This window comes from Rhopalosiphum padi, chromosome 3, assembly GCF_020882245.1.
Source record: "Rhopalosiphum padi isolate XX-2018 chromosome 3, ASM2088224v1, whole genome shotgun sequence".
Taxonomy (NCBI): Eukaryota; Metazoa; Arthropoda; class Insecta; order Hemiptera; family Aphididae; genus Rhopalosiphum; species Rhopalosiphum padi.
The window spans coordinates 29,829,448-29,853,700 of record NC_083599.1 but is presented as its reverse complement, the minus strand read 5'-3'; the positions used below and the strand labels follow the sequence as shown (position 1 = coordinate 29,853,700).

At 24.3% G+C, this 24,253-nt stretch overlaps 1 protein-coding gene across 1 annotated transcript in view; it reads left to right on the top strand.

The window, feature by feature from the left end:
• LOC132927894 (collagen alpha-1(IV) chain) overlaps positions 1-24,253 on the top strand; it is a 36,239-nt gene that overhangs the window by 5,747 nt on the left and 6,239 nt on the right. Inside the window, exons 5-56 of the mRNA XM_060992471.1 lie at positions 686-747; positions 2,453-2,480; positions 2,676-2,755; positions 3,541-3,613; positions 4,506-4,583; positions 4,753-4,823; positions 4,945-4,981; positions 5,435-5,589; positions 5,663-5,726; positions 5,958-6,010; positions 6,205-6,250; positions 7,300-7,362; positions 7,430-7,485; positions 7,656-7,719; positions 8,431-8,502; positions 8,703-8,774; positions 8,967-8,993; positions 9,580-9,647; positions 9,794-9,884; positions 9,990-10,085; positions 10,251-10,357; positions 10,473-10,562; positions 11,243-11,364; positions 12,102-12,186; positions 12,992-13,028; positions 13,106-13,184; positions 13,254-13,306; positions 13,690-13,782; positions 13,867-13,901; positions 14,011-14,047; positions 14,860-14,922; positions 15,035-15,097; positions 16,567-16,644; positions 16,756-16,800; positions 16,878-16,913; positions 17,029-17,082; positions 17,155-17,217; positions 17,777-17,839; positions 17,920-17,982; positions 18,554-18,589; positions 18,679-18,768; positions 19,557-19,654; positions 19,809-19,908; positions 21,664-21,731; positions 22,148-22,246; positions 22,427-22,500; positions 22,602-22,699; positions 22,957-23,001; positions 23,100-23,201; positions 23,354-23,452; positions 23,532-23,600; positions 23,760-23,813. Coding sequence (XP_060848454.1) covers positions 686-747; positions 2,453-2,480; positions 2,676-2,755; positions 3,541-3,613; positions 4,506-4,583; positions 4,753-4,823; positions 4,945-4,981; positions 5,435-5,589; positions 5,663-5,726; positions 5,958-6,010; positions 6,205-6,250; positions 7,300-7,362; positions 7,430-7,485; positions 7,656-7,719; positions 8,431-8,502; positions 8,703-8,774; positions 8,967-8,993; positions 9,580-9,647; positions 9,794-9,884; positions 9,990-10,085; positions 10,251-10,357; positions 10,473-10,562; positions 11,243-11,364; positions 12,102-12,186; positions 12,992-13,028; positions 13,106-13,184; positions 13,254-13,306; positions 13,690-13,782; positions 13,867-13,901; positions 14,011-14,047; positions 14,860-14,922; positions 15,035-15,097; positions 16,567-16,644; positions 16,756-16,800; positions 16,878-16,913; positions 17,029-17,082; positions 17,155-17,217; positions 17,777-17,839; positions 17,920-17,982; positions 18,554-18,589; positions 18,679-18,768; positions 19,557-19,654; positions 19,809-19,908; positions 21,664-21,731; positions 22,148-22,246; positions 22,427-22,500; positions 22,602-22,699; positions 22,957-23,001; positions 23,100-23,201; positions 23,354-23,452; positions 23,532-23,600; positions 23,760-23,813 — 3,654 coding nt within the window. The remainder of the gene's footprint in view (positions 1-685; positions 748-2,452; positions 2,481-2,675; positions 2,756-3,540; positions 3,614-4,505; positions 4,584-4,752; positions 4,824-4,944; positions 4,982-5,434; positions 5,590-5,662; positions 5,727-5,957; positions 6,011-6,204; positions 6,251-7,299; positions 7,363-7,429; positions 7,486-7,655; positions 7,720-8,430; positions 8,503-8,702; positions 8,775-8,966; positions 8,994-9,579; positions 9,648-9,793; positions 9,885-9,989; positions 10,086-10,250; positions 10,358-10,472; positions 10,563-11,242; positions 11,365-12,101; positions 12,187-12,991; positions 13,029-13,105; positions 13,185-13,253; positions 13,307-13,689; positions 13,783-13,866; positions 13,902-14,010; positions 14,048-14,859; positions 14,923-15,034; positions 15,098-16,566; positions 16,645-16,755; positions 16,801-16,877; positions 16,914-17,028; positions 17,083-17,154; positions 17,218-17,776; positions 17,840-17,919; positions 17,983-18,553; positions 18,590-18,678; positions 18,769-19,556; positions 19,655-19,808; positions 19,909-21,663; positions 21,732-22,147; positions 22,247-22,426; positions 22,501-22,601; positions 22,700-22,956; positions 23,002-23,099; positions 23,202-23,353; positions 23,453-23,531; positions 23,601-23,759; positions 23,814-24,253) is intronic.

The following is a 24,253-nucleotide window of genomic DNA, read 5'->3' as shown; positions in this document are numbered from 1 at the left end:
CATCAATTAATCCATAGTTGATGGCTATAACTTAAAACTGTATAGTATATATAACAAAAAGAAAACAGTGCTTGAAATGGAAAAATTAAAGTTGAGAGACTGTTTACATTAAAAAAAAAAAGTATCCACATTAATTTTTATATTTTGCTATATCGTTAAAACGTTTACTACATTTACAACCAGTTATATTGAATAAAAATAGGTTTATAACCTCATGATTCAATATTTTAAAATTCTTTCGCTGAATTTCAGAATCAAATTGCAGGACTACAGCAGGACTAAGAGACTATTAGCTTACTATTAATTTATTAAATGTTTAGTGACTTTTTATGCAACCCGATATATCTATATTAGTTTTTAATAAATAATGGATTTAATTGTTTGTCTAATTTAATTTAAAAATAAAATCAAAATAGACCTCAGTGGATGCTGGGGTAACAATTTTTTTACAGTAAACAATCCCAATATTGAAAAAGGTTTCAGGGTTTTGCCTTCAATATAGTCTTTTATAACCTTTATTTTAACGATTATGGATATTTATAATATAATATATTATCCGCTTTGTATATCTTTCTCTATAATAGTTATTAATTATATACTAACGTAACATATAATACCATAGTATTACAAAAATTGTGAGTTATAGTGATTATTTATACAATTATTATAATTTTTTAATGTCTAGGTCCGGTTGGTGACAAAGGAGATATTGGTACAATAGGAATACGAGGACCAAAAGGAGATAGGGTAACGTACTAGTTTTATTTTATTAGCTTTAAAGTATAATTTGTGTTGTCGGTTGTCGTTGAATTAAAAATAAGATTTTGAAAATATGTTACTGCGTAAAAAATTATATAAAATTATTTTATTAACTTAATAAACGGTCAATATTTTATACAACTATATTATTTGTAAACGGTCAATATTTTATACAACTATATTATTTGGGATTTTAAAATGTTATTTAATAATATTAAGAGGAAATTCAATTATTTGAAAAAGTAGAGAATTATGTAACCACTCTGCTGTACAGTAAGTGTTGAGTGAATCTCGTCCATGATAAAAAAAAACTCATTGCAATATAAAATTAAGATATGAATTTAAATATGAAGATTTATGATAAATCATTACACACAATAAATGATTTTGAGCAAAGACCGTCTGTCGCCTTTATTTTATGATATATTTATAATGCTTTTAAAGTAATTTATTTTACTATCGGTAATATTGTAGGTTAAATTATTTGTTTTTTTAATATTATATTTAAAAATATCATTGTGTATATAAAGTATAATAATATAAGTGCCTAATGTTTCAACTACCAAAAAATAATATTTTTTAAATTACAAAAAAATAACTAAAATTGTTGTTCTCCGGTTTAAATATCAAATTTTATCTAAATTTAAACTTTAAGTAGTTATAAACTTTTTTCACTTGTTATTTTAATAAATAGTTAATATTATTAGATCATAAAATATATTTATTAATGGGCTGATAGACCGTTTTATTTAGAATCGTTTTTATTTCGATTTATCATTGAAATCAAATTTAAAACATACATTACAGTGACTTACTCCTCAAAGATGAGTTCACTCGATACCTGCTGTAAAACAAAGCAATACCTATTTTCTTTCCTTTCCATTTTTCAAGATCCAATTCGTTACCAGAAACCACATTCAAAGTTGAAAATCGAAGCATTAAGTGATGATGACATGCAGAAAAAGAAAATCGCATGCATTATTGTAAAATAAATACATTCAAGATTGATTTCATTGAAATTTCTAAGACTGCATCATTGAAACGAACTAAAAAAAAAAATTAAATAAAAAAACGCATAGCAAGTTGAACCTCATCATTCATAATTTTTTGAAATCAAAACTTATAAATTATGAAAATTGTTCTTCCTTCAATATTCATTCCATGATTTTTAATTTGTAATAAATTGTTTGTTTCCGAATATTTAGTGTATTTATGGTAATTTTAAACGAATATACACCATTTAGCCGTTTATGAATAAACCTTAAAAGTTGCCTAGACTCGATTCAATGTTAACCCAGTAGAACGGTACCTAACTACTTTTTGATAAATAATTGATAATATTTATATGAATTTGAAAATATATCTAAAATAATGGAGTATATTGTATTGCTAACTGTAATACGATTGTATATGTATATGGTTTGTTTAAGTTTATTTTAAGTTAAACATTTGGACATTTTCTCTCAAATTAACTTCTTAGGCCTCATTTTAAGGCCATATCACACATAGTTGCGTAGTAGTTTCCGTCTTAATAACACCACAAGTTCTCGTAATTCTAATATTTCGTTCTAATGTGAATCGACTTTTCTTATTTATTCTTAAATCTTATTACTTGAAAAAAATTATATAGTTATGAAATTAAATATATAATACGTGTATTTACTTTTTTTTAATACATTTATTTTGTTTTCAGGGCAAAACGGGTATTCCAGGATTTCCAGGTATTTAAAAATAATTTTCATAATATAAGATTAGGTACATATTATGTACCTAATAGGTTTGATGTATGATAATATCGTAAAATGTGGATTAAAGTTTAAAAATAGTACCCATTTATTTTTTTTTGTTTAAGAAAAATTCTTTTCAAAGATATTCTTATCTTATATTAATCCGATCAATATATATATTTGTTTAAGGTGTAAGTGGAGTACCAGGACAAATGGGCCCTCAAGGATTGCCAGGTATACCTGGTTTAGACGGGTGTAATGGAACAGATGTATGTATATTGTATAATTTATACTTATTACTTTGATAATATTGAATTAACAAAAAAATTATTCGATATTTTTAAAAAGCTCACCCGTTTTAAATGTTTTTATAGCCTCTTCTATGATGGTTTTAATATGCAACATTACACCATTCAATGGTACATCAAGTTATTAAATTTAGATTCATAATTTGTTATGATACATTTATAAATATTAGAAAAATAAAATAAAAATAAATATATATCGAAACTTATTTTCAAAAATAAAGACTTTCTCATAATACGTATAATGATTAAAATTTAAATAATATATTTATATATTTATATTTTCTTTTAATAAAGTATTTCATACTCATTGATATTTTCCATATGATTTTAAATTATAATTCAGTTTTACATGTTTTATAGTTGCTTATAGTTATATGTACTAGAAGGCCTACACTGAGATATTAAAGATTCGTTGTTAGGTCTACGCATACACGAATAATATTGTAATGCAATTAAAATTATATCAATTTACAAAGTAATTATAGTAGTGTAGATATTAGATAATATATTATAATATAATTAAAAAATGTATTATATATACTATGGTACTAAAATTCTTATATATGCACAAATAAAACTGTCAATATCTAAATACATTTTTAAGCCAAATTCATTATCCATGTCAATGTGACATAATATTATTATTATAAAATTTGCAAAACTACTAAATTAAAATAAATAGGAATATAATACATTATAATTTATAATATTATAATAATATAACTCTTTTTATATCTATTTTGCAGGGAAATCCAGGTCTTCCAGGATTACCAGGAGCTATTGGACCTCGTGGGTACCAAGGAATAACAGGCGAAAAAGGTTGGTGTTTTTAAATAAATATATAAGCTTTTGTCTTTTAATAATTAATAGAAAATAGATTAAGAAATATGAGGTTTAAGTGTTTTAACAATATCTAAACAAATACCTTCAAACGTTATTTTATTTATAATTTATTTTTAATTTTTTGTTTTAAGTTTAACGTTAAAAATTAAAATTAAATGGTAAACACCAATAAAATTTAACCTTAACACTATAAATACCTAATTAGTTTACATCAATCTACTAATAAGTATATTAATATTTACTTAATAAAAATATTGTCATAATATTTCGGAAAATAGTAACTATTGACTATTGTTGTTACAGATGTTAGTTAACTCTGAATTGTTTATACCTACAAATTAAAATTTTATTATAATGATAAATTATGTCAAATATATAGCGTAAAAAAAGCACTATCATTATATTTAATAACGTTAATTGTAATAAATTATAGGTAACTATTTTTCTTATTACCTATATATGTCGATTGTTTAATTTTAAATTATATATTTTAATGGTATTAAAATTTTTTCGTTTTTAGTTTATTGATTTTGTTTAATGTTTTAATATTTTTCAATTATAACATTATAAAAATTTTAAAATAATGAAATGCTGAAATAAGTAGTTATTACTAAATTTAGCTGGTAGGTACCTATAATTCAGTCTATGTAACTTCTTTGTTAAAATAGTTTAAATGCATATATTTTAATTATATATTTATATACAATATCCATTTCTATTTACATTTTTGACATTTTGAATTTGTTTAGGTATAAATAAGTTTATTTGATAGATATTAGGTTTATATATTTATTTATTAGTATGGTGAGCCTTACATTAGTTTTAGATTAAATAACGAACTCAATATAAACATATTATATTTTTAAAGGTCAAAAAGGAGAAGCTGCCCTTACACCAATAAATAACAAAGGTCAAAAGGGAGAGCCTGGTTTGGATGGAGATCGAGGTATGTGTAAAATATTAATTTATTAATAAAAATAATTAATAAGATTATCATAAACCTATAACATTATAACTGATAAAACATTAATAAAAAAATGTATTCATATTAACTATATTGATGTCTAAAAATAACTATAGTATTATAATTCCGTGAAAATTTAACTTATTTTTAGGAATACCTGGAAATCCCGGGTTTCAGGGATTACAAGGGCCTGTTGGACCACCAGGAGAAATTGGATTAAAAGTAAATAAAATATTTACCATACATAATTAATTAAATATTTTAAACACTGCTATATCATATATTAACTGAAATATGCTTAGTGATAAAAACAATTTTTTGATACAAATTATAATATTTGTAGGGAAATCATGGTCCTCTGGGCTTAAAAGGAGAAAAGGGTATGTATTATTATTCAACTTTTTTAAATAATTACTTTGAATATGCTTATTTAAATAACTGAAAATCAAACATAATGAGTTGTAAATTGAATAAAATATTATATAGATTGTCTTACCATATGTCTATGTTGGATCCAACCAATAACTTTTTTGATATTTAATAGTCAATGCTTTTGTTTTCTTATTTTCAACGAATAAATTAATTTATAACGGCTAAAGACGTGCGTTTATCGTTTCAAAGTTTAAATTGAATATAGATGGTCTAGAGAAGTAAATGTAATATTATAGTAGAGAGAAAATGCATAAAATGATGGTAAAATATTATGTGGTTACACGAAACCCTATATATTTATTACAATATTGTAATATTTCAGAATAGTGTAATTTATTAAAAATAAATTATAAAAGATTTTCTCTTAATAGGTATATAAACTTCGTTTTTGTAAAATATAGGAAATATGGGACTTGGGTATGAAGGTACTAAAGGAGACAAAGGTATTAAAGGAGAACGTGGACCACCAGGACTGCCTTTACCAAACACGTCGTTAATTGCAACCAACAATGGAACAGTTGGGCCACCTGGTGAACCTGGTAAAAAAGGAAATGCGGTAAGTATCTAATTTTATTTCGAGTAATAAAATATATTAGTAAATAATTTAATCTGGAATTTATCTTAACCAGGGTGAAAATGGTGAGCCTGGAATGAAAGGAGAACCAGGACCTTTGGGTGATCCAGGAACACCAGGTACATACATCATAATAATAATTTGTGTATATTTAAGTATAATCATGATAATGTATATAAAAATTAATTTTATTTATTTATTTTTGGTTAGTAGCATACTTATGAAAGGTTTAACTCAGTAAGCAAAATTAAAATTTGTTTAAAATTAATTGATTAATTTGAATTAGTATTATTATATTAAGATGCAATGTACACATCAAATTAATTATAGTTTGTCAATTTATATTTTAGGCGATGTTGGTGAAAAAGGAGAAAAGGGCTTAATAGGAACACCAGGACCAAGAGTAACTAAATATTTATTATGACTAAATAAACTTAGCAATATTCTTAAGTAGAATTTTTAAGCATTTTAAATATAATTAACTATAATTAGTATGGATTTTTATTAATTTGAAAAAATAGTATGTAAGCTATAAAAGTAGAAAATATAAATTATAAACAAAAATTTTTTGTATTAACATTTTATCTTATTTTTTAGGGTCGTGATGGTTATCATGGACCTGCAGGACCAATTGGACAAAAAGGTAATATATTAAAATATCATTCTATAATGAAATATATAAATTAAATTAAAAGCAAAATCAATCATATACTTTGAATTTTTTTAAGTAAAAAACATACGTTGGAATATCACACATTAGCAATTTTTTCTATTTTTTCAATAGACATATTAAGTAAACGTTTGTAAATCACTACTAATAAGAAACTTTAAAGAAGTATTTTTAATATTAATAAGCTAGATAAACAAACTGAGATACTTTGGTTAGGTCTGCTGTAGGTTTTGTAGATTTTGACGATTTCATATGTGGCTCGTCTTTGAGTACGTCAATATATTATTATATTTAAATTCAATAGTAAATGATTATATTCGATTTACCAATTCTAAACGAAGGCGACAGGTGGAATAATAATTTATTTAAAAAAATAGTCTATGTCATAGATATATTATCATTTGGATTTTCTAAATTTTGTATTATGAATTTATGACACGATTACAGTAGTTAAATCTCACAGTTTTGAAAATTTCATTATTTACAGAAGTTAATATATTTTTTGAATATCAATAATATAACTAAAATGATTCAAGAAAAATCGTTTATTTTAATTTGCATATCTATAATTTTGACAAAATTTGAAATTTAAATAATTTAAAAAAAAAACTGTAACTACTTCCCTGTATATTTTCAATACTTTATAATAGCTATTATATGAAAATAACAAAATATATTAAGTAGGTACCTTGTAACATATTAACGTTTGTATTAAAAACCAACAATTTTATAAACATAAATCGAAAAAATATGTATTATCTATTAACCAAGTTAATTTTGTTAAAAACAAGGTACTATAAAATTTGGTAATATTTAGTACTTATTCAAAAAGTTGGAAAAAATAAACAAAAGACATAAATATTTACAAAATCCTCATAGAATCAATCAGCTTACTACCAAAAATCACCTACAATATCTAATTTCTGTTCCAAAACGAGATAACACAAAAAATTCACATAGTTTCAAAACCAATACATTCTTACTTAAATTAAAACAACAATAATAATAATTTATTTTTTTAGGTGATCGAGGAATTGATGGCTTGAATGGATTACCAGGACGACCAGGGCTTAAAGGAGAACCAGGTTTGTAGTGTAATATAATATATTCTACTTATTTTATTTTATAATTTAAATTTATCATTCTTTTTAGGATTGGATGGAATGCCAGGTGCAGCTGGGTTGCGAGGACCTCCAGGACAACCGGGGGTATATTTTATTTTCTACTAAATCAAGATTATTATTTTTTTATGATTTTGAAAAAATACTATAAAAACGTAGTTAGGCTTACCACCAATAATTTATTATTTAATAATAAATTATCGGTTAATAGAATTAAGAGTACATTTTGATAATACAACAATTTAATTTATTTTTAGGGCGGAAAAGGCAGACCCGGTCTGCCTGGACCTCAAGGACCACGAGGATATCCTGGACCTACAGGTATATTTATGTTTTATATATCTTATACTCGAATAATAGTTTATATTTTTAACAACCTGATTGAGTTAAGTGCGTATAATCAAAATATTTTACTATCCATTAATAAAATCCACGCCACTTTCCCGTATATCTAAATTTTTAGTTTAAAAAGAAATACCAATTAAATTATAATTTAATATTGTTGAAAAAAGTTAGTGAACCTAAAATAATAAAGCAGTACAAATATGTACGAGTACACAATTTAAATCATTTTATAAAAAATTAAAATAGGTAATGATTTATTGATTTACAATTACTAATTAAAATTAGTATGTAAATATTAAAAAACAAATTTTTAGTTTGTTATTGTTGTTTAGTATGTTCCTTAAAAAAAATCTTATGAATTTTTAAAATAACTAATTATATTTCCTGAATACTTATTACTAAATTTAAATAAATATTCTATTACGTCTTTATATTTAAATATTCGTCATAATCGTTTAATGTAGACATTATAATTTATTCAATAGAACTATGTTGGACGTATTGAATAAAATTATTTATAGAATTAAAAATTTTAAGTTCCATGATTATAAACACGCCTCAATCGCACAGTTAAAATTATGATACAAAACAATCGAGTTTCATTAAATATGCAATGATTTATTTAATATAATCTGAAAATATAAATCTAGTTCAGCAATAATGTTTGTTTATATTAATAATTTTCAGGACCAAAAGGTTTAGATGGCATAGACGGCCTACCCGGACCTCCTGGTCCAAAAGGAAATATTGGAGGACAAGGTATGATGTTTTTTACAGTATAAAAATGATACTAAAAAGATGTATTTAAAGATAACAAATATAATATGTATTTAAGTAAACAATAAGCAATTTATTAGTTTATTTTTTAGTTTTATTAGTCTTATTAGAATCATTGAATTATTCGGTTTTACTAAAATTTTGTAATTGTGATTTTAATTTTCAAATTTATAATTATTTAGGAGTACCAGGATCTGTGGGCCTAGAAGGTTTACAAGGTGAAAAGGGAACAAAAGGAGAACCAGGACTTACAGGCACGTAAATTTGATTCTAATTTAAGTTCTGAATATAATCAATTCTTTTCGGAACCATAATACTATACATAAATTAAATTTTATGAATTTTAAAAAAAAATCATCACAGTTGATTTTATGTTTGATATTCAAATTATACCTAACAAAACATTTAGTAAATTAATTAAGTAATTTCAATTTTTGATTTTGCAGGTTTGCCTGGAGAATCTGGTCAAAGAGGTAATTAATTAATAATAATTATTATTATTTCCGTATACTCACCAAATAGGATCTTAGCTTAATTTTAGGTTAATACATTATTGGCTCATGCAGAAATAATTAAATAAATTATTGTAACTTATAAAAAAAAAATATGTTTAACATAATTGTTAATTTCGGAAAACAGTTTATAAAAATTAATAAGTTTAAGCTTTTACTAAATAAAACTTTACAACGTTTTAAACTTAAATCAAACGAAGAATTTTATATATATATATTTGTTTTATTTATTTCTTTTTTATTAAAAAAAAATACAAAATATTATTAACCAATGTCAAAGATCAATTATTGACAATTCCTGGAAACGTTAGTATCATATTTTTAATAGTTACATACATTTTATTTATCATTCATTAGAAATATAAAAGTATTTTTGTTGAATAATGTAATATTAATTATAACTTTTTACATTTGTATTGAGGCTCTGTTTTATTGTATACTTAAATTAATAAGTCAATTTATTGGATAAAATTTATCAAGGATTATCATATTATACCTAAATCTGAAAAACCTATTGTATTTTAATTACATCATGATATATGTATAGGGTTCCCTGGCACACAAGGCCCACCTGGACCTAGAGGACTTGTTGGTGAAAAGGGTGCTTCGATTGTCGTAAGTATTAAATGTAATAATTTTCTGTTTTTTTTTTTTGTAGATTTAAACTCTGTTGAAATGAGTTTTCTAATACAATTCTTTTTTTAACTTATACTAATACTAATTATAATTATACAATATATAAGAATACAATATTTTAATAGGGACCTAAAGGATATGATGGAATTGATGGACGAGATGGTGAAAAGGGACTTAAAGGTGAACGTGGTTACCAGGGTGAACGAGGATCTCCAGGTAAGCATAATTGGATAACATATCATATTAAAAATATTTTTATTATTTAATCATTAATGCTTATATCCTGTTGATAATATTATTATAAATTTAAATTGTTTTTAGGTGATTCACCAACTGGCATTGCTGGACTTCCAGGTGCAAAGGGTGCTACTGGAGAAAAAGGAGAAGAAGGAAGACCAGGAATTCCAGGAATTCCAGGTTAATCATAATATTTTTTTTAGTTAAAAATATTTTTTTTATTGTGATTTTAGTGATTTTATCTATGTGACAATTATCCATATAATTTGTTAAACATAGTTTATTTCAATTTTAATTTATTTTATTGTTCTATTTTGCATTAATGAATTATTACATTAATTATAGGTCGAGATGGATCAAAAGGTGAAATAGGTGGACGTTGCCAAGGCTGTAGCCCGGGAGATAAAGGTAGTAAAGGAGAACCTGGATTATACGGAACTCCAGGGTTGAAGGTAATACTTAAATAAATAGTTCTTATTAATAACGTTGATTCTATACTATAACATGTATACATTTTAGAAACAATTTTAAAATACAAAACAATACAATTTATAATTTATTCCATAGGGACCACGAGGACCATCAGGAGAAAGAGGATATCCAGGTGAACCCGGTGCTGATGGACTGATCGGACCAACTGGCGAAGCTGGTGCTCCTGTAAGAATTAAAATATTTTTACGAATTAAGAACTTATAAAATAATATTTTAAAATCCATATCTTTTAATGTTATACTATTAGAAAAATAGGATGCCAATGATCTAAAATAACCATGCATAAACAGCTCACATTTTGCATTTTTAATAGATTTTAGTTTTAAAACATATTTATATCTTAAAGTAAAAATATAAAAATAACTGAACAAATAGTGATATTATATATTTTTTCATAAAGTTTAATGATGAATAATCGTCGTGTATCAAAATAAAACTGCACAGGATGTGACAATAAATTATTAATCCTTACATTAATATTATTCATAACAGCAATACATTTTTAATGGTTAATAAGAAATTATTCTGATCGTGTTATTCACCCATATATTTTTAAGTCACAATATATCAATACTATTCCTTTTTTATTACTGTTATATGTAATATAAAATAATATACACAATTTGTAATGATGTAATTTTCATGTACCTGATATACTAAAAAAATATGCAGGTATATAAAAACTCAGCCTTAAACATGCTATTATATTATATATATTTTTTTTAATAACCTTAAGAAATTGTAAAGTATTATTGTTGAAAATGTTTTTATATATTTCGAATTAGCATTCAATTAATTTTTATGAAAATAATTGAATTGGATTAATATTTATAATTGTTTGTCAGGGATTAGATGGCTTACAAGGTGATCCTGGCCCACCTGGTGAAAAAGGTACATCTGCGATTATAACAGCTGAACACATAAAAGATATAAAAGGAGAACCTGGTCCACGTGGAGATCCTGGAAGGTAATTTATTTTTTTGGATTTTATTTACAAAATAACTATGGTAATCATTTAGAACACACCAATTTAATGTTATAATTTTGTAAACAAATCTTATCTGAAAAATTAACTTTCATCTTTGAAGCTGATAGGAAACATTAAAAATCATCACGAATTTCAATATTTATTTATTTTTATTTTATTATCTTGGTGAATATGTAAAATAAATATATTATATTTTATGAAGTGTTTAGACGGCGTCATAAGTAGGCAAATTCGATACACCCGTGTTTAGATGAAAAATTCTTAGTATCTTTGTTAAATTAATTGTATGGTATTGTAATGTATTGTATACAATATATGATACTACTTATTAATACAATCTATCAGTAATATCAATACAATTTGAAACTCAAATTTAGCAAATTTGAATTTAATAATATATAATATTAATTCATACTATTAGTAGGTATTCAAATTTAAAACTAACTAAATTATAGCGTTAAAATGTTAAATTAAATATATATTTTTTTAATTAAATAGCTTTTAAAAAATAAAACGGGGAGTTGGTATGAGATTTTTAAAATCTAAAAGGGGTGTTGAGTAAAAAAATGTTAAGAAACACTGATTTAAATTAACAACAACATAATTGTTAGTATATAATCATTATAACGGTCTGATAATATGTAGAATTATATTTGTATATGAATGTTTAAGTATAATAAAATATTAAATTATACACATTTTTTTTAATTAACTAGGGATGGCTTACGAGGATTAGATGGACTACCCGGACCATTGGGAACGCCAGGTATTGATGGAAACCCTGGAATAGTTGGAGAAAAAGTAAATACCACTTTATAAATTTATGATTAAATTATTTTTTTTAAATCTAATTTATGAAAGTTAGCATATTCAAATAAGTATATTTTTTTATACACACATTGTTTAGAATATTTTAAAATTAAATTTTTTTAAATACTCATTATAATTACTTTCATATTTAAGAACAATTCGAATTAAATCATATTGATCAACACACTAAGTCATTTTTATACATAAGTTTAATGGTTTAAATAAAAGAAATTTAAGTTCTTAAACTAAAAAAATTATATATGAGTATATTCGAATTATTAGTAATAAAATAATAACTGACAAAAATTGAATCTATGATACATATTTTATTTTAAAAATTAAATACAGTTTTAAAAAAAAAAAAATATTTTGATCAATTGTTAATCAAAAGGAAGAATGTGTTAATTTAAATATTCGAGTAATAATAAAATATTATTATAAATTTATTTTATTTCTTAATATATTATTTTATCAATAGATTAGCAATTGATTATAATGTGTATAATATTAAAAAAAATAGTTATTTTACGACGCAATTCCTTAAGGTTGCTGGTTATCAAAACCTAAATTATTAATAAACAAGGATATTAATATATATCATTACCCATTAAAAGTTCAAAGTATACAACATTTAATAAAATGTAAATATTAATGAAGTACAAAAAGATTTGTTTAATATTTATGAAAATAAACTCATAAGTCATAATATTATAAATTTAAAATATGATATTAAATATACAACATGAATTAACATTAAATTACTGTTTTAATATAAACATTTGTTTTAAATTATTAGGGTGATAGAGGATTCCCAGGTTCTGATGGTATACCAGGTAAATTACATAATATTTACTCTTAAATAATTTTTCAAAAATAAACTATGTCTAAAATATAATTTCATAATTTACAGGACAAACAGGATATCCCGGAGCCAAAGGAGAAAAAGGCATTAGCATTAAAGGAGAACCAGGAATTCTGGGAAGACCTGGGTATGTCGGATATTAATAATGAATTTGATTTATTTGAATTTAAAACAAATTGTATCTTAATTTTAATAGAATAAGGGGAGATAAAGGAGATCCTGGATTAACCGGTCCAAAAGGAACTCCAGGTTAGTGCAATTTGTTATAAAATTATCAAAAATTTAAGATTTAACTAACAGTAAATGAGACCTTTGTGATAAACGTTGTTGGTATATTTTATAAATACTAACGTCATTTCATAAATACGTTGTGTATTTTAATATTTGTAAATATATTTTTTTTAATATTATCATAGTAAAATTCTCAAATGCTTTATCGTAAATACCTACATTAGTTAAACTAATAAGTAATCACGTTTAAATTTATATATAGTAATGTTTTTAATTAATTAAAACAATTTTTAAGTAAAAAAATATTTTTTTTATATCATTACTTTAATACATATACATTATTCATATAAATTATTAATTAATTTTATTAATTTTATCTTATTAATTCTTGAAAATAATAGGTAAATGCGAACTTGGTGAATACGAGAGGAGCCAAAAAGGTGAACCTGGAAGTAGAGGAGAAAAGGGTGAACCCGGTCCACCTGGTATTGATGGTTAGTAACTGATTTAGTGAATTTTAATTTAACTTGTGTTAAGTATATTTCTTCAACTTATTATTGATTATTTATTCACAACAGGTTTTCCGGGAGAAAAAGGATCTATAGGACCAATTGTAAGTATTTAATCATAACAAAAAAGTGTAATTAAAGGTTTTTATCAAAATTATTTTATTACAATTTATTTTGTTTTTAATCTTCAAATTAAAAAATTTTGTTTTATAGGGTCCAATTGGACCGATAGGACCAAGAGGAATTCCAGGTGAGTAACTTGAAATTACTTAAATATTCATTAAATTAATTTAATTACACATATTATAAATATTTTAACATGTATTCATATACGTTTATTGGACTAGATACGAGTTTTTATTATTTTTGATTTTGCATGGTTTATTTCGTGTTACAGTTGTTATGGTAACCAAATAATAATAAGGATAGAATTAATGTTAAAATGTTATAATTTCGCGTTACAGTACAATTTAAGCTGCTTTTGTCAACCAATGAATAAAATGATTATGTTATACCAAGCAATAAAAATCTATATACAACATTTTTTTTTCGTTATTGAGCTTTTCGTAAGCAACCCCCTCAATACATGTTTTTAAATTATAATTTCAAATATATATATATATTTACATATGTATATGAATCATTGTTTTTTATTGCCGCAGAGAAAATATCAAGTAGTACTCTAACAGTGACGGTCAAATTATTTTGTCATGGGGGAGGATGTGGCGTAAAAATTATGACAAAATTTAATATATTAACATTAAAGTACAATATACATAAATTTAATTGTTATAAATATTTAAATATTAATGAAAAAAAAGAAATGGGTGGATCTATCCCCCTCACTCCCTCCCCCGTTTGACCACCACTGTACTTTACGTTTACTTTTTCAAACAAATTAATTAATTACTTCTTAATTTTAAAATTATTCGATTATATTTTCAATAAAAATAAACATTTATGTTATATATAATATTGTTTATTTAAATTGACTATATTTTATATATTCTTATGACATTTGTAAGGATTACAATGTTCTTCATCGATATAACTTTGATTTAGGTCTTGTTGGCCCCAGAGGACAACCAGGTATTCGTGGAGAAAAGGGAAATACTGGACCAATGGGTTAGTATATATTATTTAATTAAAATGACTGAAAATAAATTAATAAACATAGAAATAAAACTACTTTGTTAGTTATGGTAATAAATTATATCCCTTGTTTAACTATGTTCAGGTTTCCTTGGTGAAGCTGGGCGTGATGGAGAAAGAGGATACCCAGGATTACCTTCACCTAAAGGTTAGTTTAAAAATATATTATATAACTACGATCTGTATTACAGTCAACACCTTGATTGTTTAATACTTAATTAAAATTAAATTACAATTAATAAAATTAATACTATAATAATGACAACTTAATAAATTGTACATTTTATATGACGATTTTATTTTATTTAACTTCATAGTTACAATAATTATGTTTTAATGGCTCTATGCCCTTTTCAAAGGCCAATTATTCAAGTGTCATGTCACAATTAACTCCATCTGTCTGTAAATAGCATAAAATACTAAATAGTCAAATTAGATTCATAACACCTTTCAATAAATAATATTTTTAATAAATTATAAATGTTATTACGTATAGTAAAATACATAGAACTTTAAGTTCCCACGAATAATAATGGTATTGTCTCTTTTAATGTACATCTTCACAATAATGTAAATATCGTTTGATTATAATTTGTATGTATATAACTTAAATTCTGTATCTATTATGAGTTTGTATTGTATTACCATAAGAAGTACAACGTATGTAACTATACTTTGTAAACCAACACAGTCTTTCTTTGTTCTTGTATATATTAGGCTTAGCCCGATTACATTTTTATAAATAAACAAATAATGTTTTTAAAATTTTAAATTATTACACAATAATTAACATACTGCTATTTATTGTTTAAATAAGTTATTTCACTCAAATTATAATGTTTTAATATTGAATGTCGTAAATATTTGAACTTGAAATGCTCATAAAAAATTTATTTAGCTTTCCGAAAGAATTTTATTTTCACATAAAGGATGAACATCTAATAAAGAATTTAATAATCCTTGTATTAAATTTTTAAACTCTATATTTTTTTGAAAATCGAAACATTTATCAACTACTTATCGTATCACACATAAACAAAAAACACACACACACACACACAAATCATGTATAAAATAACTATGACTTATTCATACTTAAATATATATTATTTTCAGTTATTTATCCAACTATCTATCTTCTCTTTTTTATTAAAAATTATTTTGAGAATTGATACAAAATAAATATATTATTGAAATTTAAATAATACAAATTGATTGATTGATCGTTTTTGTTACAAATTATCTTTTTTTTATATATAGACTACGATGTGTGCATAATTATGAATTGTTAAACAAAAATTGTAAAATAATTATAATATAAAATGTGCTAATCATCTAAGATTAACTAGATTCAGTAATTGGAAATTCGCAAATAAAAACACATACAATGATTTATATATTCAATTTTAAACTATTTAAATTATAATTATTTTTAAATCCAAATATTATTGAACCTGAGATAAACTAATAGATAAATGTATCATTTTTGTGAATACTAATACTCAAAACGATACTACTATTTCATGTTGAACATGTGATACGCAAATGGCCAACCAACTTTTTATCTGGGTTATTTGTGATACACAAACGATAAACTAACGAATTTTAATTTTTTAGGTGTCAAAGGTGAACCCGGTGTACCAATGGTTGGACCAAAGGGTTCAGAAGGATTTCCAGGTGAAAAGGGCGAGAAAGGTAATTATAATAATTAATATTCTAAATACAAATAAAGATAATTCGGTGACTTCATTTTTATATTATGATATTTATATGAACCATAATAATTATTATTTTAACTTTGATTAGGTCTTCAAGGGCCGTTTGGAAGACCAGGAGTCTCTGGTGAACCGGGTATGTTGAAAATAATTTAAATATACATTATTCTAGATGGAATATAATTTATAAATATTGGTTTTTTTTTATTTTAGGAACTCCTGGATTACCTGGAGAAAAAGGAATTCAAGGTAATATCATATTACATAATCAAATTTTAATTTAATTGTTTGGTAATTTGTATCGTAGGCATAATTTTGGTTTATATTGTTTCTAAATTTATTGTTTTTATGTGTTTCTCTTCAGGTGAAACTGGTTTAGAAGGATTAGCAGGGCAGACAGGACCTAAGGGAGAACCTGGTGAGTAATATTATATTGTAAAATTAAATAAAAATCTTTTTTAATAAAATGTGTTTAATTTCTATTCAACAGGCCCCGTAGGACCAAGTGGACCACCCGGTAATGATGGCGTACCCGGCGCAGATGGTCCAAAAGGTAATTGCTTGATAAATACAATATACAACAAATAAAAAATATTATTGTTTAGAATAACGTCTGAGCCAATTATTAATCCTTGCTTAGTCAACTAAAATTTTTTATAGTGAAACAGTGAATATTTACGTAAAACATAAATAAGTATGATTATCATGCTCATTCGATTAACGTATACAATGTCTAGAAAAATGTAAACATTGTTATATTATAGGTTTATGTATCATTTTAAAAATGTAATAAACTGTTGGGGGCCATTAACATCATATTTTATTTATATCATTCATTACTTATCGATACAATTTTAACATTAATTGGTGAACCAATCGACATAATACTAACTTTTAGTATTGTAAAGGGATAGTAAAAACTTAAAAATATATATTCCAGTTTTATATATTAATATGAAATACTGTTATATTATGAATTAATATGTAAAATATGTATATAGGATTGGAGGTCAAAAGATTGACTGAGAAATACAAAACATCATCACATCCTAATAAATGCATGACACTGAAATTCGACATAATTAATTATAAATATAATTTTCTTTTGATAGGTGAAACTGGATTACCAGGTGAACCAGGTAGACCAGGTCTGCAAGGATTCCCTGGGCCAAAAGGTAAATTTACTTCTGAAATATGAAAATTGATAATAATGATTTTTAGTTGTTTACTTAAAACGACATTTATTTGATTATAGGTGATACTGGACCGACAGGCCCGGAAGGTCCTAAAGGATTTTCAGGATACAGAGGAATGCCAGGTAAATACAATGCTATATTATGCTCAATTAGTTATTACTTATTAGTTAATTTGAACTAATTTTCTAACCTAATCTATACTATAACACATATTATTTTTTGTTATTTTCAATTTTAAATAGGTTTATCAATTATTGTTTATCAAATGTTGTGAATTACATATCTTTAAACTTATTAAATTAATCTGACATAACTATATCTAAACTTAAATCAGATAACATTAATAATTTTGGTAGTTTTTAAAACATTACAATCCTTTTTGGGAGATATGTGCAAAAACTGTGAAATTTATGGAGAATTAATTTTGATACTGTCCTGTTTTATTTATTAATTTTTTTTTATCTAAAAAAGAAGAAATATAGGAAGAAATAATTTTTGAGTCTTTATAGTTTATATTTTAACGAAAATATTTATAGAAAAAAAAACTAACCAACTAAAAAAAAAATTTTTAATTTTTAACTATATGAATATTATGTTCTTATTAAATCATTTTCATAACAGTTAATAATTTACTAAAATCGTATTAAAAAGTTGTTTTGCTGGTATAAACCTTTTTTTTTATTATTATTATAGGAGCTGTTGGAAAACCTGGAATTGATGGAATGCCAGGTATTATACTTATAACTGATTATACGTCGATCATATTATCAAATTATATTAGATTATATCATTTATATTTTATAAACTTAAATTTCTAGGAGAAAAGGGTGATAAAGGAGATATTGGATTACCTGGAATCAGTGGACCACCAGGAGAAGATGGTTTGCCAGGACCACAAGGATATAGAGGTTTGTTTTCATTTTACAATAAATAATTCCATATTTAAGCTCATTAATAAAATTGAAATATGTCACATATTTAAAAAGAAAAATATGAAATATGGAAATATTTCTGAGTTGCTATTTTAGATTCCATTTAAAGAAATATTTATTAGTCTAGGGCCCGGATATAAATGCCCTTAAAAATACTGAAAAATGTCCTAAAAATATCAAAAAATGCATTATTTATTAAATAAATTCAAATTATTACATAAAAAAATATAGTACAAAAAAAATGAGTAAAAAATTAAATTACATTTTGCATTAAACTACACAATAAGAGCAATTTAAAATTGCAGTCTTGTTTTATTTAAAACTGGATTACCTGATGTTATGTTCAAAATGAAAATAATTTATATTACGTAGTGCTTACTATGTATAGTACTTATATTTCAATGAAGTCATTGTTTTTGTCATGATACGAGAAATAGTTCAAAAATGTCCTAAAAAATCCAATAAATGCAACAAAAAAAAATGCCCCAAAAAAGTTTTGTGGTTATAACATGGACTTGAAACACATTTGTAGCTTGGAAAGCATCGTGTAAGATATTTCGAAAAAAATGATCCAAATGCATTGAAATTCGAACCCTATTTATTATACCCTAATGTAACATTTATAAAATAGTTTAAATAAAAAAACATGTTTAAAAAGATTATAAGTTAAAAATATTAATTTAAAACAATATTTTTTTTTATACAATTTGAATTTCATTATAGTATTTATAGTTTTTAATTATCATTACCATTGTGAATTTCAGGTGAAAAGGGTGATATAGGATTCCCTGGACCCCCAGGTGAAACGGGATTACGTGGTCTTCCAGGTCCTGCAGGCGACCGAGGTTCAGTAGGATTACCGGTAATTTATGATTTTTTTATTAAAATAGAAAAAAAATCATTGTATATACTTACTAAATAGATATATTTTTTAAAGTTCTAGATTTATATGTAAATTAAAATTAAAATATGGTATATTTATTCAAATTTTTTATGTTTGTTTTTGACACACTCAGGGATTAAAAGGAGAACCCGGTCCAGTTTCAGAAAAAGGACAAAAAGGAGAGCCTGGTGAATCCGGTCTTAGAGGACCACAAGGACTACCAGGAATGGATGGTAAATAAATTTAATAATTTTAAAAAACATAAAGTACCGAAATACTTTATTGATATATTTTCAGTGTCCAATGTTAAACCAAATATTGTAGTACAATATTATATTATGATTATATATTTAATTAATTGTATAGCTTATATGTTATACAGTGTTTCCATTGAATATACATTATTAGGAAAAACTCACTATATCAGCAAACATATTTTATTCAATTTGAACGTTATTTTTTGCTCATAACTACACCAATGAAAGCTTTTATTTATGCTATCTCTCACTCAGTCACTCAGATCAAAAATAACAACTCAACGGAACTATATTGAGTGTATCTAGTTATCGTAGACATATTCTAGAGTCTAGATCAATATTATGTATTTGTTATGCATAGGAAGTTCATTATAATCTATAAAAATTGGTGTTTTTTTTTAAATTTGAATCCAATACTATCTGTGCAAAATCTTATAGTTATTAAAATCAATAAAATTATCGATACATGATTATTTTACGAATTGTAAGATTTTTTTCCTGCACAAATAAAGTATTTTTGCATCAAAAACGCGTCGACACTGACATCCTTTATTTGGAACTACTAAAACGTCATCATTTTTAGAGTATTTCATCTTAGATGTGAATCCAAAAAATAAAGTATGATAATCATTATAGCTTACAACTCACATTCTTTGATACTCCAGTAGCACGCACAGTTATATACCTAGAGAGGAAAATGCGCCTTATTATTACATTATTCGTATTACATGAAATTTTAATATTTCTGTTTAAAATAATTAAAAGCAAAATAGGTACATTGATACTAGTTTAGTAATATAATATTAAAAGAATAAAAAAAAATTTAGAATCATTAACAATAATAACTGTTTAGTTATTGAAGGTATTATTAATACTGTGACACATGTCTATTTGAATTCGATTAACTATTATGTATTAATATGTTAAAAATATAATAAATACACATCTATGATTAAATTTAAATACAAAAATTAACACCATATAAAATCTAAATATTGATGGATTATTTTAAAATACTTGATTTAAAAAAAGAAAAATGCGATATTGCTTTAAAAATAAATTTTGTAATTCCATGTTAATATTAGAAATCGTTACCAACCCACATACATTTCAATCATTTTTTTTATATATGGGTTTAAACTTGTTAATAAACATGTTTCTATCAGGAATAATTTCACAGCTAGGTAATAGGTATACGTCTAACGGTAGTTCATCATTATTAACTATTACTGTTACGAGACGAAATTTACAACGTATCGCATATATATATATATATTATGTATTTATGTTCACTGTCGATATTTTAAAGCATAAACAACAATACTTAAATGTCTTCAGCTCCTTCAAATATTTATTTATATTGGTATTATAAGTTTCATCAAAATGTATAAAAATTAATCCGAATATAAATTATAAATGAAAAAATAGTATACCATTTTAATTTCAAAAGTTCCTCGCATATTTCCGCACCGCTTGTTTAATTAATAATTATAAAATTCATCTAAATTATCTATCATAATTATTTTATAATTTAAATATATCATAATTTAATTCTCCATAACATACAATTTGTAGAACTTTTATTTAGATACCTATATTAAATTTAATAAAAGAAAAATGTAGTAGAACCACCACATTGTAATATAATATTTATTATATTATTAACATAGTATATGGTTCGCTGGTTAATGCATTTTACGATACTAATTACATTATAAATTAAATTTCCAGGTTTACCTGGAATAAAAGGAGACATGGGATTCCCTGGTATTGGATTACAAGGATGGGCTGGACAAAAGGTAAATTTACATAATATGTTTAATATGATAAATTATTGAAATTCAATTATTTATACAACATAATAATTAAAGAGATTTTGAGTAAAACATTTTTAGTTAGAAGATGTTATAATTAGGATATAATTTTTATAATTACGAACAAATAACAGTTAAATTACATCAATTTTTTAAGAAATTAAAGCATACTTTTTCAAGGCAATTAATTACTTTTTTCAAATTTAAAAAAATATATTATATATAGTATATAGCTTTCTCCGAAAAAATTAAGTATTACGATAACTAATCAGTGTTAACACGTATATTTCACCCAGTCGGTGTTAATAAAATAAGTATATTTTAAAAATTATAGGATATTAAACGGAAATTATTTATTAACTTCATAATGTTAATTACGTTACATTTATTGTACTATTCAGGGAGAACCCGGTATACCTGCATACGACGGTAGACCTGGAAATGATGGTGAAAAGGGAGTTGCTGGAGTTGCTGGTGTTCCAGGAATGAAAGGTGACACGGTAAGTGTATACAACAGTTATTATTAGATAAGATTAATAATTTATTTAAATTACTAGTAATTCGCGTATATCATTCTAATGATAAGCAAACTGTTAAATGTTAGACTATCAAGAATATAAAAAATATTTTTAAATCAAATAGAAAAATTATTGACATTAAAATTATTTATTTTTAAAAAGGGACCTCGAGGCGTCCCAGGAACACCAGGACCTCCAGGAATGGATGGTATAGATGGAATGAAAGGCAATACAGGGTATAGTTAAACAATATAATATATATAAATTAACTTGACCTTTAAAGCTTTATAATGAATTATTTATTGTAAACTAAACAAAAATATTTATGATTTTGTAGTTATCCAGGAATTCCTGGACAAGAAGGTGAAAAGGGTGATGTTGGGTACCCCGGATTACCAGGATTAGATGGAGAAAAAGGAGAAAGAGGCTTACCAGGTATCAGATTTTTAATTAATATTTTAATTAAACAAGTTATAACATATTTTAGTTATAACATATAATTAATACTACTAATTTAAAAATAACGTTTTCAATCTACTTATTATGATAATTGTATGTTATTTAACTACTTACTATTTACCAATGCAAAAAAAAATATACTTGATAATTTTATTTTAAAAATTAGTGGTAATTGAATATTGATTTATAAAATTTCCACGTACAAATATTAATTGTTTGATTTATTTGTGTAGGATTAATTGGATTAACTGGACTAAAAGGAGCTATGGGAGATAAAGGTAATTTAATATTACATATTTCGATTTTTAATTTGGAGTATCATCGTATATGGTCAATATTATTTATTTTTAATTTTAATTTGTATGGTCAATGTTAGGTGATCGAGGATTACCAGGACCTGCAGTTGATATTAAAGGAGATAAAGGTGAACCAGGGCCACCAGGTTTCCCAGGAATACCCGGTGCAATGGGTCCCGTCGGTAAGAATACTTTCTATCCTACAATAACTATAGAATTAATTAAAGATTTTCTAAACATTATACGTCTATACTCGTATTGTTTGTCGCTATTTTAAATGTATGAAGAATAATTCCACTTTTACAAAAATATTATAAATTATTTTGTTGCTTAGGACCTAGTGGACCATCTGGTATTGAAGGAGAAAAGGGTGACATGGGATTGCCAGGTGTAACTGGTTATCCAGGTCCTTCTGGTCCAAGAGGAGAAAAGGGTAAATAATAATAATAAATATCATTTAACCAATAAATAATAAAAAAAAACGATTAATCCATTCTTAAATTGTATACTAGGTAATGTTGGACCTCAAGGATTGCCAGGCTTCCCAGGAACAACAATCAAAGGAGAAAAGGGATTGCCAGGTAAATTAATACTAAGTATTAAGTACTCCAATCAATAATATTTTGAAAAAATTGTTTTGTCAATGGCCAAATTAAAATTTAAAGTTATTGTGTTTTGTAAACGATATACTTTTAATCCATTCTAAAAATATCATAATAATGTTTAATTATATTATTTAGGATTATTGGGTAAACATGGCAGAGATGGACTACCTGGCTTAAGTGGAGAAAAAGGTAAAATATTTAAAAATTTAGTATAATCTCATTTTTTTAACCATACCAAATTATTGGAAATGTTTTATAAACTATAATATTATTATTTGTATTTAAGTAATCAAAAAATTATTAACAAATAAAAAAAAAAGACAATTTGGATAAATTTGAGTAATATATAAAAAAAAAATAAGATTAAGGATCTTAAATTTTTTAAAATACATATCACGTTATTAGATATACCTACATATTGAACAATTATTGCTGGAATAAAAAACGGGGTTTTTAAGCATAATATCAGTCTGTTTCGGATTTATTTAAGATTGTTCTCAAAATTATATATTTAAGTAGAATATGGTTGTTTTAAATATTTGTAAACATGAATTGGTTGAACTAAAAAAAAGGTGGAACTAACATGACTTCATAGTGTGTTCTTATACTTCAAATATGATTTTTAAAAA